The 19,197-nt window shown below is 35.4% G+C and overlaps 1 protein-coding gene across 2 annotated transcripts in view; it reads right to left on the reverse strand.

Annotated features, from left to right (window-relative positions):
- Positions 1–9,657: 9,657 nt before the first annotated feature.
- The window catches only part of LOC117210518 (octopamine receptor beta-3R-like), a 98,836-nt gene continuing 89,296 nt past the window's right edge, over positions 9,658–19,197 (reverse strand). For both annotated transcript variants that reach the window (XM_033453630.1, XM_033453629.1), the window contains 2 exons: positions 14,211–14,322; positions 9,658–12,062 (listed from right to left, as the gene is read on the reverse strand). In XM_033453630.1, coding sequence (XP_033309521.1) covers positions 11,852–12,062; positions 14,211–14,322 — 323 coding nt within the window. In that variant the 3' untranslated portion in view covers positions 9,658–11,851. The remainder of the gene's footprint in view (positions 12,063–14,210; positions 14,323–19,197) is intronic.

Consider the following 19,197-nt stretch of genomic DNA (forward strand, 5'->3'; position numbering starts at 1 on the left):
TTTTCTAACACGACCAACATATCGGTTTTCTGTTTCTTGATTGAAATAACAGCAGGCCTCGACGTGTTTATCAAGCTCTTGATACACAGTGGTACGACGATAGAGACTGTTCTAACCTCGTCGTTTCTTCTGTTCTTTATTTACTCTTTTATATTTGTCAGTTTGCTTTTTTTACATGGAAATCAACAACGAATTGTTCGCCCTGTTATTTGCGCCCGGAAAACAGTTCTTGCGCGCAACAATAGAAAACTCCAACAAGTTGTCAGTTTGTCGACGTAGCGTGAATAACATTTCCTGAAATGTTTTATATTCCGCTTTGTGTTGAAGGTATTTGGAAGAAAAATTGGACACACTGATGGATTTGTACGAGAAGAAATAAGCTTTTCAATGCTCTGGTAATTTTTCGTAATTTTTGCGGAGAATAATATCGTGTATAAAAGTGAAAAATAGGATTTTTTAAAATCTCTTTCGCCTGTTTCTCATACCTCATTTTCTTTGTTTGCGACGCAACGATAGAATCGTTATCGCCGTGAATCGTGAAAGCGCGCGCGTGTAAAAGTATGCAAAATCGTAAGTAAACGTTATTATTCTTGTTACCAAATGAAATTGATATATTTAATACTTGTCATACGTACCTGCGATAAGATATGATACTAGGATGTACATGCCATGAAATATGGTGAAATTTGACTAAAATGTCGAATTTTTTATTTTATAAATAAAAAGTTGAGATATAGCAGTTTTTCTTCTATCTAACATAATTTAGCCAAATTTCACCAAGTTTCCCCGGTCCCAGCATCGATCCGACTGGCTTACAAATAATCCGATGTCACTGTGTTAAGATAACCAACTAAATTCTTCTCATAAAAATAAATTCTTATCAGAACGACGATTTAGAATCTAAGCAGAAAGACTGATTCATTTCAATAAAAGGTTTTAGTATAAATTAGTTTTAGTATAAGTGCATTGAAATATACATATGTAGTAGATAGAATATCATACCTTATATGTTATATCTTAATCTAGTAATATTGTATCCTTGCAGTATTATTAAACAATAGTGCATTTAAGTCAATGAAAGATCACATATATGTATTTCCTTTCGTAGGAAACTGAGAGGAGAAAGTCCCTTTTAAATATCTTCAAAGTTTTATTAATATCCTTGGTACGATGTTTGATGTGAGTTGTTGTCGGTTGACCTCGATCTTTTCATCTTACTCGGCGATTGTTGCGCAATCGGTATTTCTGCCAGCCACGAAAATTTATGAAAATCTCGAAAGCTTTTCATCGAGTTTACACTACGTTCAGCGGTGTCTCGTTGAACGATGTCAGATGGAAAGCTGCTTGAAAGAACGAATATAGGTCGAATATAGGTCGTCGTTGTTACCCGTTTATTTTATCAGGGTTGCTGGAAACTCGACAAACGAGAGAACGAGAAAGAAAGAAAGTTCTTTGATAACTCGTGTGCTGCACATTGGCGCAATTTTCTTTTATTTCTCTTGATACTTTCGTCGAATAATAGGTTCGCTCGCTATTTACGAAACATTGAACCCCGTTCCGAACGAATGTTCCTCGCACGGCATCACACGGAACAGCGTTACATCGTATTTCACGTTTCCCTTAACATTAATCGCCTCGGAATACGTAAACGAAACACGAGTAGTAACTTCACAGTACATATAAGTAGAAATATCTTTTCTTCTGTTTCTTTCTCGTAAAACAAAAGTTATATTTCTTACAAGCATGTCCGTATGTAGATAAAACAGAATTTGATTATCAGAACACCAATGAACCAAAAATTTTGGGGATAATACCTCTAAGAAAGAATAGAAATGAAAGTATTTTTTGTTATATTTCTATTCAAAATTTTTTGTTCTTGTTTGTTTAGTACGAAATTTTATAAAATAGTTCAAAATAAATTATCTTATTTCGTATACAAACAAAATTACTTGATTATTCGAATAGTTAGTTTGGATAATCAAAATTCTATGGTATGTTTAACGTCTTCTGACTGTAGAATAGAGTTCTTAAGAATCTTGGCTATCCAAGGTGGTTGTCCTAACATTATCGCCGTGGAAAAATTTTATTACTCGTTTCGCGAACGGATTTTCATCGTTATTGAACGATAATTGGCAGATATTTGTTTCCTTCGCCTTCCTTTTCATCTGCTCGATAATGTTACATGCTTTAATAATACGAACAATTTCTGCATGGGAAACTTGTTAAAGTTCCATTAGTTCGATACCATCGATCTTTATTCGTGTTGCATTAGCGAAATTCCACGGTACTTTTTCTCACATTTGCCCACTCAAACTTCTTTCTCGGTGGATGTATTGTTTTCGAGTTAAATGTCCAATAATTTGGTAAGATAAACTCCTTCGTACTCTTGAAACACCAAAACTCTTACTCTCTGAAATTACTTCTTGTTAATTTGTACGTGCTCTTATTCTTTCTATCCTTTTTACGAAACAAGTGCCAAGGTTTACTTATTTAAAGACATTCTGTCACATTTCTCTTACATTACTTTAACATAGTCGATGCTGACGCTATATGTATGTAAATACTTTTCAAAAACATATTAATATCAGTCGATATTCCGAAGATTAGCAGGCAGCTATACAAAAATTAAGTAATCGATACAAGTATAATTTAGTAAAACTATAATTAATCTGATCTAAAATTACCCCCCTACGATTGAAATTTTGTTGGAGATTATAGTAGATTATAGCTGCTCGTTTTCGTTTGAAATCTATAAAGTATTAAAGTTAATAAACATTATAATAGTAAATAGAAGAATGCGGTCATAAACAAACAAATTGTACGACATTGTAGAGAGTTAAGGTAAACCAAGTGGTTGTTGTGACATTACAAAGGGAAACGAATTCCTAACATGCACTGTGCAGTTGGACACAGTGAGTGAGTGAGTGAGTGACTGAGTGACTGAGTGAGGGCGCATATGTATGTGTGTATGCGCGCGCGCGCGTGTGTGTGTGTGTGTGTGTGTGTGTGTGTGTGTGTGCGCGCGTGTGTGTGTGCGCGCGCGCGCGCGTGTGTGTGTGTGTGTGTGTGTGTGTGTGTGTGTGTGTGTGTGTGTGTGTGTGTGTGTGAGGGAGGGAGGGAGAGAGCGAGAGGGAGGGAGAGAGAGAGAGGGAAGAAAAAATAATATATATACGAGTATGTAGATCGAGAACGATCAAAGTGTTTACATGCCTTACTTCTGCATCATACGAGTTCCTCAAAAGTCACATTGATCAACTCGATAAACTGAAATGTAGAGAAAAATGACATAATAATTGTAAACATTATTTTTCGAAATTTTCTCTAAAGTTCGTGATTATCTACCCGTAACGAATAAATTCATGAAAGAAAGTCCTTTGCTCTTCGAAATATTGAATATTCACTGTGTACCTGGCTAATGAAACTGAAAACTTGATACAGAATTAAGTCGATCAATTTGATTTCTCAGAATGTTGGTGTGTCGCTCAATGACAAGATCACATACCTTTCCTTCTTCCCCTCGATTCGTTTTACATGAAAGCTACAGTTTGCGACGTTAACTCTGCGTACTGTTTGATAACGATTACACAGTGACGCTACGAACGGGAACGCTATGAACGTGACGGCCAATGTAACTCCGTGTATTCTACATAGAGAAATAAAGATCAATTCGGTGCGTCGAAAGCGGCACTTTAAATGCTTGTCACTTGATTCTTAAATGTTAGCAAGCTAAATTCCATTCCAAATTCCTCGAATTCGTTCGATTCTTGCCTCAACTATCCATTATCTGGAAGTTCTTTCAAAAGAATTTTATTTTAAAGTTTATCTGTTTGCGCCGATGTGACTGCTTAATAAATTTTAAACTAACGATTTCCATTGTGTCTATTAATCAAAATAATGCCTGTTTATACTAAAAGAGAAAAATGGAGATTGTTTAACAAACATTAAATTTAATATTTTTAAAAATTTATTTACAATTTACTTGTAATTATATTTATCATGTAATAAGTACAGTAGATTATTGCCTAAAAATCGTATTTAGTAGCAATTTCATCAAATTTTATTAGGATAATATGTTGTTTGAAAATGTTCAGGTAGAATACAAAGAGAAATGAATATTTAAGATTGACAGGTGTAGCTACTAATTCGTAGGAAGATGAAAAGCAAAGACTGAGGGGAATGGCTTCTTTGAAGCTAAGAACTGAACAACCGCAAAGTATATATTTGTAGGAAGTGTAAATTTATAGCAGCTTTGAAATTCTTGAAATCTCTAAAAGCGGATTTGTTAAGAATTCTAGTTCGGACGACGAAGTTGGATCTATAATGGAAAATAAAATTCTCTCCGTGAAAATTTCTGTAATCTTGCAAACTCAGTTTATAATTTCATAAATTACGGTTTCCATCGGAAATTTAATATCGCTTAAAGATTAATATGGCCTGCATAAAAAGATAAAGCGATTTCATATAATATAATCTCTCGATCGATTAAAGTTCTTTTTCAAAGTAATAAATTTCCTGTTTGATGTTATTTTTCTCACTTTCTTTTAACTAAATTATTATATCTTACAAATGACTTTTTATCACTTTACTTAGGTGTTCATACGTTTCCGCGCTTCCTCTAATTTATTGACGAGCGAGTATTTTATTAAATGTATTTTATTAAATTAATATCGATAACTTGTAAATTATAACCTATAAAATTTCATAAATAATATTAGTTCAATTGTGAAAGGTGATATGGATGTAGCAGAATCGATAAGAAGTCAAAATTATAGGTATTTGTCAAAATGTCCGTCCGGATGCTATCGAAAAATCTAGCACATCAGTTTGTATTGTCACGTGTAACAATACCATCAGCGCTGCCTAATTGCTCGAAATATAATTCCCTTTCCGATATCACGGTTCTCTGTCGGCATATCGACGTCGAATCGACAGACGCGCAACGTTTTAGGCGATTGTCATTATCGTCGGACAATTCGAATGTAACGAATAGAATTAATCGGAAATTCGAGCGAATCGAGGAGACTGCCGGTGACGTATACGTGGGTCAGTGACAGCGTTCGAGCGAACAAAGCCGGCGACTTTTATCCCTCTTTAGACGCGTACACATGTTTGTGAAACAAAAGGAAGGAAATATGATTGAACTTTTTTGCGTATTATTATTTGTGATTACATTTCTCTATATAGTAATATAAATATGTTATTGTACACTACATGTAGATATATGTTACTGATAAATTAAAATGATACACAATTTTGTCAAGTTTAATATCTAAAAACTGAAAATAGTGTCGTTTTTGTTTGTTTTTTTCTTTTTAGGTTTAACACACGGCTAGAATTAAAAACAGTAGAACAGACAAAACCGCATCGTTTAGGATTCTCAAATATTCGATTTCTAAGATAATAAACTTTCTGTGAAACATAATAACGAAGATTATTATATGACAGAGTTAATTTTCTCAAAGTAATAAATTATCCCTATGAAACACAGTAAAGAAGTTAATGCAATAGATATCGTAAATCATATTAACGATTAATCCCACCCCGCAAACAAATAAAACAAATGCATGAAAACAAGAGAACAAAATTAGACATCCGAGAGTTACGTATAAGAAAGCGTGTTACGATATTTCTCAAATTACGAGCCTGCATCGTATCGTTCATCGAAACTACGAACTACTATCTACCTACTATCGATTAATCACGCATGCACTAGTTTCACGCGAGCAAAATTGGCCATAGTTTGCTAAACTCGTTCGGACAGCTGTCACTGACATTGGAAAAGCGGTCCGGTTACCCTCTCGACTGTTTTTGTACCGATAAAAAATTACTTCTATTATTTTCGCCAGTTAACCCATCGGGAACCTACTCGATCCGCTCGGCTGCTGAACGATGCAAATCATACCATAGCAGTAGTAATAATGATAATAGTGATAATAATAACAATAATAACAATAACAATAACAATAATAATAATAATAATAATAATAGTAACAATCATAACTAACGAATCGCACTTGGGGGACGCTGAGCGTATGGATTAAAGGGGTGTGAATTGTGTACACATAAGCAACACGTAAAATACATGTCAACGCTGCGCACGGCACGCTCTGGCCGTGATCATTCGCGACTTACCAACTTACAAAAACGACGATCACACGTCACGCAAGCTTACGACACGCATTCTTGCATTCACGAGAAAAATTGTTCTTCGTCAATGTATGTACAGTGCTCGATTAATTATTGCTATAGTACATTTATACAGTCTAGACGCGTACAATAGGCCATACGAATGAAAAATGAAGCGTTCGCGACGTTTTTTTCCGGTTTTCTTCCTTTTTCGCTTCTTTTCTTTTTCTTGTTCTAGAAGAAAAACTCGACTCGCTACTTGCAGCGGGAATAAAATGGCGAGCGCGACGCGACGTGGTACGTGGAACCAAGCGGAAACTTGGCCCTGCATATCGTACGTAGATAGATGGAGAGAATGTTGAGTAAAGTTCAACCGTCCATTGTGCACTCGTAGTTTCTTTGTTTTTCCATGCAATACGTACGTTTCTTTTCTACTCTTTTTATCGCTTCAGAAGGTTTCGTAAGCTTGTATAAGCTGAGCTTTTTTACTACCGGATCTTGAAGGAGCATCAAATAGATGTAAATACAAACTCTTAATGAAAGGCTTAAGAAAGAAATTGCGAAGAAATTACGAAGAAATTGCGAAGAAATTGCGAAAATCTTACGGTTAATTGAATTTGGGAATTTTAGTCCGATATACATTGCCCGTAAGTATACATACATATGTAACTCTATTTATAATAAGAGAAAATATGGACGTTACGCTTACAAAACAAGGTTTACATTTATTAATCGTTTGCAATCCAGAGAATTATAACTATGTTTGCATGATTTTATCGTAGGGCTATCTTAATAAACATTATGTTTAAAGTAAGCGGACAGAAATGTATTTTAGATGCATAAATTTCCATTTATAATGGGAACGAATTTTGTAATCTTTAAAATAAAAGATGTAGGATTGATTTTTGAATCATCTAATACGAAGATGGTAAATAGATGAAGGAATTTAGCATCTTTTCTTATAACCATATCGAGTATCGGTCAATTTTGTCATTTCTTCAAGCGATAACTTTCTAAAGAGAAACGTAAATTCTATATGTGTATAAACGAGTATAATTCAATGATAGCAATAATCTTAATATAATAGTATGTCAATTTTAATCGATTTATAAGCTATATCAGGATCCGGTATTAATGAATTCTGCTTATACAATTTGTTCTACGATGTAGACTTTGCGTGGTCTACGTTATACTGATTAAAAACTATGTACATACTTCAGACTCAACGGATGAACGTTCACCTTGTCTATTTTCAATTTTTATTAAACGTAGCTCGACGCTCTTTCCTCGCAACAATCTCATTTTTAATAAGTATCGCGTTACAGGTAATACAGCATTTGTTCTTCTCTAATCACAGCTAGGTAGCACTGTTTGTCTTTAACCTACGTTTCGTTTACGTTTGACAACTTATTTACAAATTAAACGCGACTTCAAACATCTTGCGAGCTAATTCCAAGCCAGTCATTTATTCAATGAACATACATACATACATACATACATACATTTGTATATACAAATAGCATGATTTTTTAAACATAATCTGATCGTTGAAATATATTTTCAACGACATTAAGGAACCTATTATGTATATTTATTACACTTACAGAATTTCTACGTAACTTCTAAATTATTGGAGAAAGTATTATAATTATATCTTACAAGTTGCTTTATCATTTCTTAAGAACTGCATTTTGGAAGAAGAAGGTTTCGAAACACAACGATGATTGTATTACAATGTACATAATGTATCATAAATTTAATAATTATGTCATATTGGAAGCGAAACGAGTCGCCGATTTTTCTTCAGAATATAACATTCACAAAGCATAACACAAAAGATAACCTTTTAACAACATCGATGAGAATGTCGCTTTGTTTCTAGTATCTGTTACTAAGTATCCGAGAAATATCTCCATCCTGGCTCCAGTCCCGCTTCAGGGAAATTACAGAAAAAATATTTCCGAACATATTTTAAGTCTTTCCGCTTCGATGAACTAGAGGAAGGACAAAAAATTCAGTAAAAACTCGAACGACATTGTTAAACACTGAAAACATTTTCACATAATACATTTGCCTTTGATCTAAAAGGTAGCTGTACTGTGTAGTCGTGTCTAAAAATAAAACAAAGATTCGTAGAATGTGCCATTCCAGCAAGCAGATGTCATAAAGTACGGCTGGCGAACGAAAAGCGCGCAAGATACCGATTTAACGAGCCCCATCTATAAAGTCTTAAAACGTTTACAGGGCGACGTGTTTCCGGCACGTGAACCTCTGTCGAAATTTGCAATTTCGTGGCGTGCCGACGAAACACATAGAAGAATTCACTTGTCGTTCTCCCCCCGTTTCCGGTTGTTATTAATGCTCGCGTCGAGTCTCAATCTTTCGTTCGACTGACCAGCCAATTCGTTTACGAGCTTCCGGTTGCACGTCAAATCCTTCGAATCGACTTTGTCGAGTGTCATCGAACCCAAGAGACGGAATTCGGCTTTTAGCCTCATCTTCGCAAATATTTAACAACTCCAGTGACGAAATGTACTATTTAATGTTGAAATCGTTAATTTAAACGGAAATATTAAAAAATGACGATGTCGATACATCTATCGAGTTGGCCACCGGGAAAGAATGAGTTAAAAAGATGGACACAGTATACAGTATAGCGTTACAGCGATAGGAGATCATCGAGCATGGAGATCTAAAGCCCGGTGTAGAGGAACGACTGCGATATCGCTCCGACAATATGTCTGCCTTCGTTGTTCTTAACTGCGTGAAAGAAAGGAAGACATGGTCACAGCGATATCGCTCGGACAAAAGTCGTTCGTCTATACCGGGCCGAAAAGATCGGTTTCAGACGAACGATTTGCGACAAATTGCGACAGCGGCGGCGGCGACGTTGCAAGAACAGGGATACAAAGTTGTTCCGTCTAACGAAACAAGGATAGATACGTTCTTCCAAGCAGTCGCCGCTGCGGCAATTTGCCACAAACAGCTCGTCCGAAGCCGGTGTTAAGTGACCGCAGCGACGCCTGTCCAAAGGCAGCCTGACACGCACTTCGTCATGCAGGAGCAACTTCTGCTCGATAGGTATATCGACCTCGCACTTATCGCGAAAGAAAATTAATTGCAAGAGAATTTTAAGGCAGAGTATGTTGATTGTTTAGAAGATAGTAGAAAATGGTGAAATCAAATAAATCAAATCAAACAAGATACTTGTGAATTATTATTTCAAACGAAACTAAACGGTAATATTCTTTTCAATTGTGATTCTAGTTCCTTTCCATATTCTTTTTCGAGCAATAGCACGGAATTTTTAATATTCTTTGACACGTTTTCTTAATTTTTATTTCAGCGTCTGCTCAATTCTTCTGCTTGATATTTTTTTACATAATTTCTTTACTTGGCATGAAAATTTTGCTGAACGTTTCACGCTTTAAAACGTAAAGTTTTCTTTCGGCAGTCAGAAAGTATGGAACAGAAAACGAGATGCGATAGTATCGGTAAGAGTATGTTTATAGACGAAGAAAAGTTTCGTAATTCCATTGCATTTTTAAGGATGTTCGATCCTCGTTCGTTTATCCTGAGAAGTGAAACTACATCAATCAACCAGATTCTCTCTTACAAATATTAAATTAAAAAGTTCCGGAAATCTATTTTCTTCTGAGGCTTGATGTAGCATGTGCATGTAAATGATGTAACATGTAAAACATGTACGTCATTTACATTTACGCATCCATATCACATTGAATTGTTTACTACGCCGAAGTGTTAAAATCGAAATCAAACCGTTCAAATAGATTTAATCTCAACTCCATCTTGTGGGTTCGGCGAATCGTAATTTCTACGCGATATTAGACGCGCAGAGTTTAGCGATTCGAGGAAAGTGACCGCAACGGTCCACTAACTGCGATCCACGGGCAAGAAGTTTCTAGAATGGGCTTGATTCGAGATTAGAGTTGCCTGAAGATCAGTCTAAAATGGCGTGAAATTCGTTCTCCGTGTTGAATGTTTTAGAATTTGACAAAATTCGCGTGACTCGGCCGCAGATTTCTGACGACGATTAATTAACGTGCTGATAAATCGTCCAAGCGTGACGGCCGTTCGAGCGTGATCGATTTTATCGGCAAAGACAACGCGTACCACGAATCTCGCTTAGGCTCCATGAATATGAGCTGGTTTTATCACACGGACGTTCCCATTGTCCCATCGATGGCTATTATACGTTCCAACAATGCGTGCAAGTTAACAGATTTTATTACATGACCTTCCTTTAATGAAATAGAAATAAGAAAAATGTTTTGTTCACAAAGTTAAGTTAAGTAAACTGTCCAATTTCTAAATGTATCGATTTCATAGAAACAACAATCCACTTTCATCCACCTGCTTGAAATCACTGAAACTTTTGTACTTTGTGACCATTGCGAATGTATCGAGTTCGTACCTTCGTTCTTCTTGAAATACGCTTCCTAACAGAGTGAAACAAACGCGTAAGATAAAACTAACGGATTTTGAAAAGATAACAGAAAACAGACCATTTTCGTAACATATATTTTCCAGGTAATTAATAGAAAACTAAAAACACAGTCTCCCATTTATTCGTGCAACACGAATTTTTCTTACGAATTCTACTTACTCAAATTTGCAAATGATAAATCAAACGAATGAAAGAAACGGCGGTACTAATCGAAACTTCTATTTTTGCAGGAGACCGCTTGCCTTTAATCAAGATATGAATCAAGTTCTCTGTCGCGACGGACCAATTAAAGAAATAAATCCACTGATCATTAATTTCACCGGTAATGAACTTTTGGTTAATATCTTGTTTCTCACGAAAAGGAAACACTCATTTCGTTGTTTTCTTTTTTCTTTTAATTAAGTGTATTCTTCCGCGGTAAAAAATCACAGAAAACAAGAAATTATACACACAATGGGAAATTATTTAGGCTGACATTTCTTTCTCGTTAAATTTTGTTTCTTCTTCTAACTAAGCTTATATGATAATTTAATAAACTAAAAATCTAAATTCATCTTCTAATCAGTCAATGTACACGTGCACGAACTACTATCCTTTGAGTCTACTAACAATAAAAGAAAAATAGTTTTAAATAACAAATTTATTTATTAAGACAACTGTTGTGCAAGCTATTGCTTCTTGTTGATGATATTCGGAGCAATATTCCTCATAATAGACGTATTTTTTAATTAGAGTTTAAGCTTTATATTTTATGAATTATTTATTATATTTTATAAATTGCATCGCAGAATCGTTTTGTCATTTGATCGTTTTCTCATTTTCTTTAATAATTCTACAAAATAATCTACACAATTTATGATTCATAAATAAATAAATAAACTGCAATTATGATTCAATACGATTCACAACTATTTTTTTCATTTTTTTTTTTTTTAATAGATGTACAAAAGTGTCCAGTCAGATAGTTTTTTCACTTTATATTCCAAAAGCGATATCTTTATGAATTTCAAGTAACATTACATATATTATTCTTTATCGTAGTACCGCCGTCTTTCGTTATTCCTTCGATCACTCTCGAATTAATCAAGTCAGTAGATTGGATTGGTTACATTATCGACAGATAACGAGGTCCATTATTGTAATGTTTCCTAACACGGCAAGTTGGACGATCGCTCGACGAATGAATCGATACCGATTTCTTTTGTGGATCGCAAAACACAGCTTGCTCGACGCGACTGTTCACGGGGGTTTCTTTCGCTAGACGAACTCTGACGGGGTTTTCCAGCAGCTCGCACAACACGGCAGGGCGCTCATCAGCGTGTCCTTGAAGGCCTCGCGGAAGTCGCGGTTGAAGTACGCATAAATAAGCGGGTTCAGAGCGCTGTTGAAGTAACCTATCCAGAAGAGGACGGATACCACCGTGTCTGGACAATAGCAGGCCTCGCCGCATAGAGTCGTCGTTAGATACCTAGAAAAGAAGTATATTTATACGTCGGTTGGATGTTCTTCTACAAAGTATCGTTCGTGGTGAGATTGGATTACCATGAGCTCCAAATAAAAAAAAAAAAAAAAAAAGAAGAAGAGAGAGAAAAACACAAAATGGGGCACGAAGGAAAGGAGAAAGGAAGCAGATTTGCTAAAGGGATGGAACTAACAGTTACACCGTATCAAATGTTCAATGGAAAACTTTTATTAGGTTCTGGCTTTTTATTTAAGCTTTGAGAGAAGAATTTGATGATGATGATGATGATGATGATGATGATAATGATAATAATAATAAGTGCCTAATTTCCCCGAAGAAAGCTTCGAAATCTTTGAATTCTTAAGCTTTCCTCATCTCAGAAAGATGTTCTCCACCAAGACAAATATCACTATAAACTTCATTAGTACAAGAAATTTTCGTAGAATGTAAATCTAAGCACGTGGTAGTTCTTAATGAAAACTACTATTGGCCTGAACTCTCGCTTTAGAATCGAAGATTCCGAAACTTTTGCCAACTCGAAATTTCCACGCCAACAAAAGCGGGATCTTTATCAACGACAGTTAACTCGATTAATTTAACTGATAAATCAAAGTTTCGCGCAACGTATTCAAGAGTCGTATCGTAAAGCTGTGCCGCAAGTGCTGCAACGTTCGAAGTGCGGTTTGACACGGACGATTTTCATTAAATCTGAAATATCCTGCGACTGCTGGTCGCCGTATTATTCCCAGCGGTAAGAAGCTAGTGCCATTTCCTATGGAACACCGTGGCCGCCTCGCTTAGTCAGGAAAACAGTTAGATCGCATGCGAAAAGAGGAGTAAACTCTCGGTAAACTCGACTCGAGATGCACACAGATCGGCTTTGCATTAATAAAACATGCGCGTGGCTCAACTTTCGTGAGTATTCACCGACTGTAGTGAAACTTGGCCGTCGGAACGAAATCCTGCTGAACAGAAGAAGCTTCTAGCTCCTAGCGAACCTCGTCCGTGCTTATACGCGACCGATACGAATCAGAGTTTCTGTCTAGTCTTGAGCCGTTGATGTGGAACAGGGTCTCGCTTTTCTGGTCGCGAGATTTATGAGTAGATAGATGCGCGAGGCGACACAAATAGGAAAGTATTCAAGTGTTTTATACGAAAAGAATATCTATAGTACGTAGTCTAGTACGTATTGTAATATACAGAATATAGAACGAAAGAGGTTAGTACGAAGGTTTAGTTGAAACCTTGGTTTTACTTGGTGCTAGCACAAGGAAAAACATTCATATAAATATGTAAATATAAAAAGTGATTGTACATTTTTGCATCCGATACAGCATTTAAATACTAATTAATTAAATTCAGGTATAGTAAATGTCGTATCATGTAATAGTACTTTCATCCAACTATGAAAACTTGATATATAATGTGTGAGTGAAGCGTAAAACCTAATGAAGAATGGCTTCGTTTGAAAACGAGGATATGTGAAAGGAAATGTAGTCACTCAATATATGTATCACATACAATGAATGACTTGGAAAAAAATACGTTTTATCGATAGCGCAAGAAAAATTCATATAAACGTAATAACATATGAAGTAAACATATAAATATGTATATACTCGAGCGTTAAAGAGATTTTCTAATCTAAACCTTCCAAAAAGGAAGAAAAGAAACGATTCTTTTGGCATTAGGTGTTTGAAATTACGGGTGGAAACGGATGTTTTCGCATTCGTAAAGTTAGAAGAATCAGAGAGGTTTGCAGAGCTGTATTTCCTGAGATGGTCGACACGACATCAAACAGGAGATCAAAGTTCCAGTTGACCGATTGATTCGAAATTTTCCATATATGACTTCAACAGACATGCCACAAAAAGCAAAACTAATAAAACAATCTTTTCCTCCATTCGTTTAGCTCACAAAAAGAACACGAAAAGAACACAAAAAGAACACATTTTCTATATTTTTTCCATTCTAATTCACAATCATAATATTCACAATATTAATTTAGGATCTTTAGACTTATCGATTCAGACAAGCGAAATGACCGGAATATTGCCGACCAATAAGGCACATTTGTTTTAAGGGAAAGTGCGGCAAGTATCTTACAATTCGGTTAATTTGAATTACTTGGATCGTAACGTAGTCTCTACCTACCAAAGGAAAAATGGTAGCCAGCAAAGGAGGAACGCTCCCATTATTATTCCAAGCGTCCTCGCAGCTTTATGCTCGGCTCTCCAGCTCTTCGTTTGCTGTCGTATCGAAGTGCCTGAAAAAATATAAATTTATATTAATACATAGCTCTTAACGTATCGGATAACGTAGTGCCGTTTAGTTTCGCGGCTGAAGTTAAAGGGTACAGTTAAAGTTAAAGATAGTACGGTAAGCGACAACTTTTCATAGCTAAAGTAGAAAATCATTAACGTTACAATGATTTTTAATTTTATGATTGGGTGAAACTATGGAAAAGCTGAATGGTCTCTGATTTCGATGATTCTTAAGTATGTTGTAAAAGTCAACAACACTTACTATTTCGAATAACCTTCTTCCTATACATGTAAGGGGTGGATTCGCTCGGTTTCCGAGATATTCGCAAAAAGAACAGGAAATTAATTGAAAAATTCCGGACTAACAGCTGAATAAGATAACAGAACTGACAAAATTGTCTCTAGCGTCAGATTAATCAGAAAAATTGTAGTGCGTTTTGAAGAGTTTCAAAGAAAGAAAATGTGCGAGGAGAGACTGAATGTTACACATGTATTAAAGACTGGTAATTTTGATTGATAAGAAGGCATAGTACTATTTCAAAGGCACTTAACTTTCAACTTTAGATGTTAGATCGTAGACGTACTACAGACTTAGATGATATTTACTTAGATTATATTTAGACTTAGATTATATTTTACTCCCCAACGAAAATGATCTATTAACGAAGTTATGATACTTAAAGGTTGTCGATTTGAGTATCAAAATATGAAGAACAATGAATTGTTCAGTTATGGATTAATGCAGGATTGTGATATAATTAAAGCATGAAGCCGGCACTTTTATAAATATCACGGTTGATAGAGAATGAATGTTATAACAATGAAACGAATGAAGTGAAAATTTGCCATTTTTTGTTCAAAAATTCACCGGGATCTTAAAGCGCTCGTTAATTATAATTTAATACAACGAACCGTTTAAATTTTTTATATGGCGGTGAAATATTCCATCGCGTTTCCATATTTCAACACAATATTTCCATCATTGTGCATTATTCGTTTGTTTCGCGATATTTTATTGCAGGATAACAACGATTTCTCTTCTTTTTCTTCATTTAAATGTTTTCTCTTCATTATTCTGTTTAAAAATAGAGAATAATTTTAATTTTCTAACGATGTTTCTATTTCTAAAACAGGTTATACGAATCTCTTACTGTTTTCCATTTTTACCTTGATTTAGGAAAATATTTGTTCAATCGAATAAAACGGAAACACTCTATTGTCGGAAGAAATTTTCCCCGCGCAACCATCAATTTCCTTCGCATAGTATTCAAGTCCTCCCACGTTCGATCGTTTTCAACTTTTAACTGGATCTTTGTATTATCGTCCATTGTTCTATCGGAACGACCTCACGTCCATGGTATTATTTAATATCGCAAGAACGACGCGCGATTGTGCGTTGCGCACGTTGACGAACCTCATTGAGAATTAATTTGAATTCTAGCACTAACATCTCGATCGCCTGTTTGGACAGTAAAAAAAATATCGTCACGTTTTGAATAAAAGAAGAGTTTGGCAGTAGCAATCTTAATGAAAAGGATGGGATTGACATTTAATTTTGAATAATTTATAAAAACTAGAAATCGGTTTCCTAATAAATTCAAAGAGATCTAAGCTGAGTGAATAGCAGAATGAATGAAATTTTATTTTATTTCGATTGAATATCAACCGCGATTATCGAATGTTAGTAAATTTGAAGGTTTTCTTGCGTTGATTTTGATCTCAATATCATTCCAAAATATTGTTTCTAAGATATACGAAACATTTTCCAAATGAATTGAAATAAATTAATAGTATTTCGTAGCAATGCCAGTAATATTGAAAAACTTCGTTTCGAAGGAATATACAAAGTTTATGACTCTTTTTGTTAATCTTATCTAATTATAAATTTCAATGAGAAAAATGTTGAACGAATACAGATAAATTTGGAAATCTTTACTTCGCACTCATCTAATCTGCGATTCGTCTTCGATTAATAGGGAATAATTTTCGAACGAACAAGAAAATAAATATCGCATCTCTAAGAATTTAGGATGATAAAATCACTCGCGTTTACTACAACGTTGTTATCTAATATCCCACTTTAGTATTATTGATAGAGAGAGTTGCATTGATACGTACTCGAGAAGGTTTTTCGTGGGCGTCGATCGAATCAATACGCTGGCATATCGAAGCAACGAAGCTACTGTTTGTTTGTCCGATCGTTAATTATAACGCGGTTGAAGGGTTAATATAGTTCGATCTAATTGCACAATTAGCATAAAAATACAATGAAAAATGCAGCGGTGCACAGAAACTTTTTACAGCCACTGTGGGTTTGCGTCGTTGATATCTCTTCTTTCTACGAAAGATAGCGAATCAGTTTCGACGGGGATGATGTCCAAGCAGTGTTTAGATAATGCACAGCTGCAGAATGAGAAAACGGTTGTATCCGAAAGCCGAAAGCCGAAAGCCGAAAGCCGACGGGTTCGCATGCTCGAACCCGGTCAGCCAGATTTAGGTTGGTTGGTCGATGCTCACCGGCTTCTTCGCTTTCGTACGATCGATGAGCCGCCCATCTATTAGAATGCAGGAAGCTTCAACCCCGTGCAGCGACACGGCCGATTTAAGTGTACACACGCAATTACTCGTCGGTCTATCAAGCACGCCGACGAATTCATACGGTTCGAAAAATGTGTAGCATCTTCGGATTCGAATAGTGGAACATCGAGTGACAACAGATATGGAGATTCTTGGCTCGTAATTCCGGTCGTGAGCAGATAGGATTGATTTTATACGCGGTGTGATGGATACAGAATTTCGAGAAGAATTGCGTTTGAAAGATATTATTTGACATATCTAGCAAATGTGTGACTATCGTCTTTAAAAATATAACTCCAAGGAAGTAGATCTCCTTTGATTCCGAGATATAGAGATTATAATCGCCCCATTAAAATATAAAATACATTACTCATATATTTATTACTTTTTAAATAGTTGCGATTTAAACATTTGAAACGTTATCGAGAAATTTGATGTACTTCTTGCCTATACAGATATTCACATCTAAACATTTGACTATGACTGAAATAAATCTTGCGCGATATTTGAAATGGCTAATAACAAAAATATTAATCAATCATCGATAATTAATGCTAATTAATCGATAGTCCCCTCATAAGTACGATATAACATTTGTAGTACAACATAGTCAATTATATTTTATATAGTTTGATTCTTCCATATATGTGTATATTCATGCTACAGTGAATGATGAAAGCGCTAAAACTTGAAGGTACCTATCCAGATTCTCGTTCATTTCTAACCATTAGTAACCGTAACCTCTTATTTCCGAGACTATGGTTACGTTAAAACTTTGCACACCTTTTATACTTTTTCTTACTGTGTGAACAATGTATTGCGAATAATGTATAACGATATGGTGAAATTAATTGAAAACCAACACGTTCGTTATTATAGTGGATTGATATAAAACGTCCACTATAGACGTCCACTATAGTGTTTTGCAGTTGTTTCTTGCAATTTTATAGAAGAAAATCGTATAATAAGTAATAATTATTTGATATTTGTTTCTTTCTTTAATCTAACACGTCAGACATATCGTATATTCGTTTACTTCATAGCTTAGAATTAACGCTACTAGATGCAGAGTGCAACGAGAATTAGAGCAATTTGCCTCGAACTCTAAACAGCATACCTTCGGTTAGGACAGTGCGATATTAGTTACTATTAGCAGTAGCAAATGAACGCTGTATCAAAGAAAGATCGTTATTTAATGCTTCTACACGTATATATCTCCTCGTGTACTTTTGTAACGTTATTACTTCCTTACCTATATTTGTAACCTTAGTATTACCTATGCTTGCAATACATGCCAAGAATATAACAAGAATAATAAGAATAAAATAGTAAAATGTAATAGTAATAGTAATAGTAAAATATATTAGTAGAACTAGGAATTTGTACAAATATCCGTAGTCTACTTACTACACAACCTGATATAATAAGTTCACCATTCTCCAAGAAGCAAAACCCGACGAGCCACTGCAATGTCAGAGTTCTCAATCTCCAAATAAACAAAAAGAGAAAGAAAGAGAGAAAAGAAAGAAAAAATAATCCTGCGAATTTACATGAGAACCTAAATGGCCTCCATCTTTGATTCAATTACCACGTATCTCGAGTGCATCGCAAGACGTCAGGTGATTGTAACCATTGCGGACCGGTGCAAAAACCATTCGATCGTCCGGTTGTCCTCGTAATCGTGCTGGTAACGTGGTGTAATTGGCGAGTGGAGGCGCGTATGCCTCTGCGAAATTACGCATGGAGAGTTGGAGAGTGAAGACACGACGGATACACGACGCACGTGACTTTAAGGAAACGACATTGTCCCACTTTCGGACAATATGCGGTTCTAGTTGAACGAGGATTACCACGTCGCTTTTGTCCCACTGCAGTGAATCGCACAGGCATTCGTAAATTGTTTTAATTAGAAATATCGATCGTGGGACGTTTATCTTGTTACTTTTGCAAAGTAATCGTGGTGTAAGGTAATTGTTAGTTGCGATGTAATTGTTATTTTGCAATTTCCGTTGGGTCGAGGACTAATGCAGTTTTGACTTATTTACTTGCGTATACCTATATTATATAGATTTTTTCGATATAATTATAATTGTCAAACGGATTGCGGATTTTATCGCATTTCTATATATTTTTATGAACATAACTGAAAAGAAATGGAACCTAAGTGGAAATGTGACAAATTAGTTAGAGGTATTGTCACCTCTCTGATTTCTATAATTTTTAACGTTTTCAACACTTTTTTCCTACATGTATAACACAGCCTTAATAATAATTTTGCGCCGATAGCAGCGTATGCGTTA

This window comes from Bombus bifarius, unplaced genomic scaffold, assembly GCF_011952205.1.
Source record: "Bombus bifarius isolate JDL3187 unplaced genomic scaffold, Bbif_JDL3187 scf7180000008206, whole genome shotgun sequence".
Taxonomy (NCBI): domain Eukaryota; kingdom Metazoa; phylum Arthropoda; class Insecta; order Hymenoptera; family Apidae; genus Bombus; species Bombus bifarius.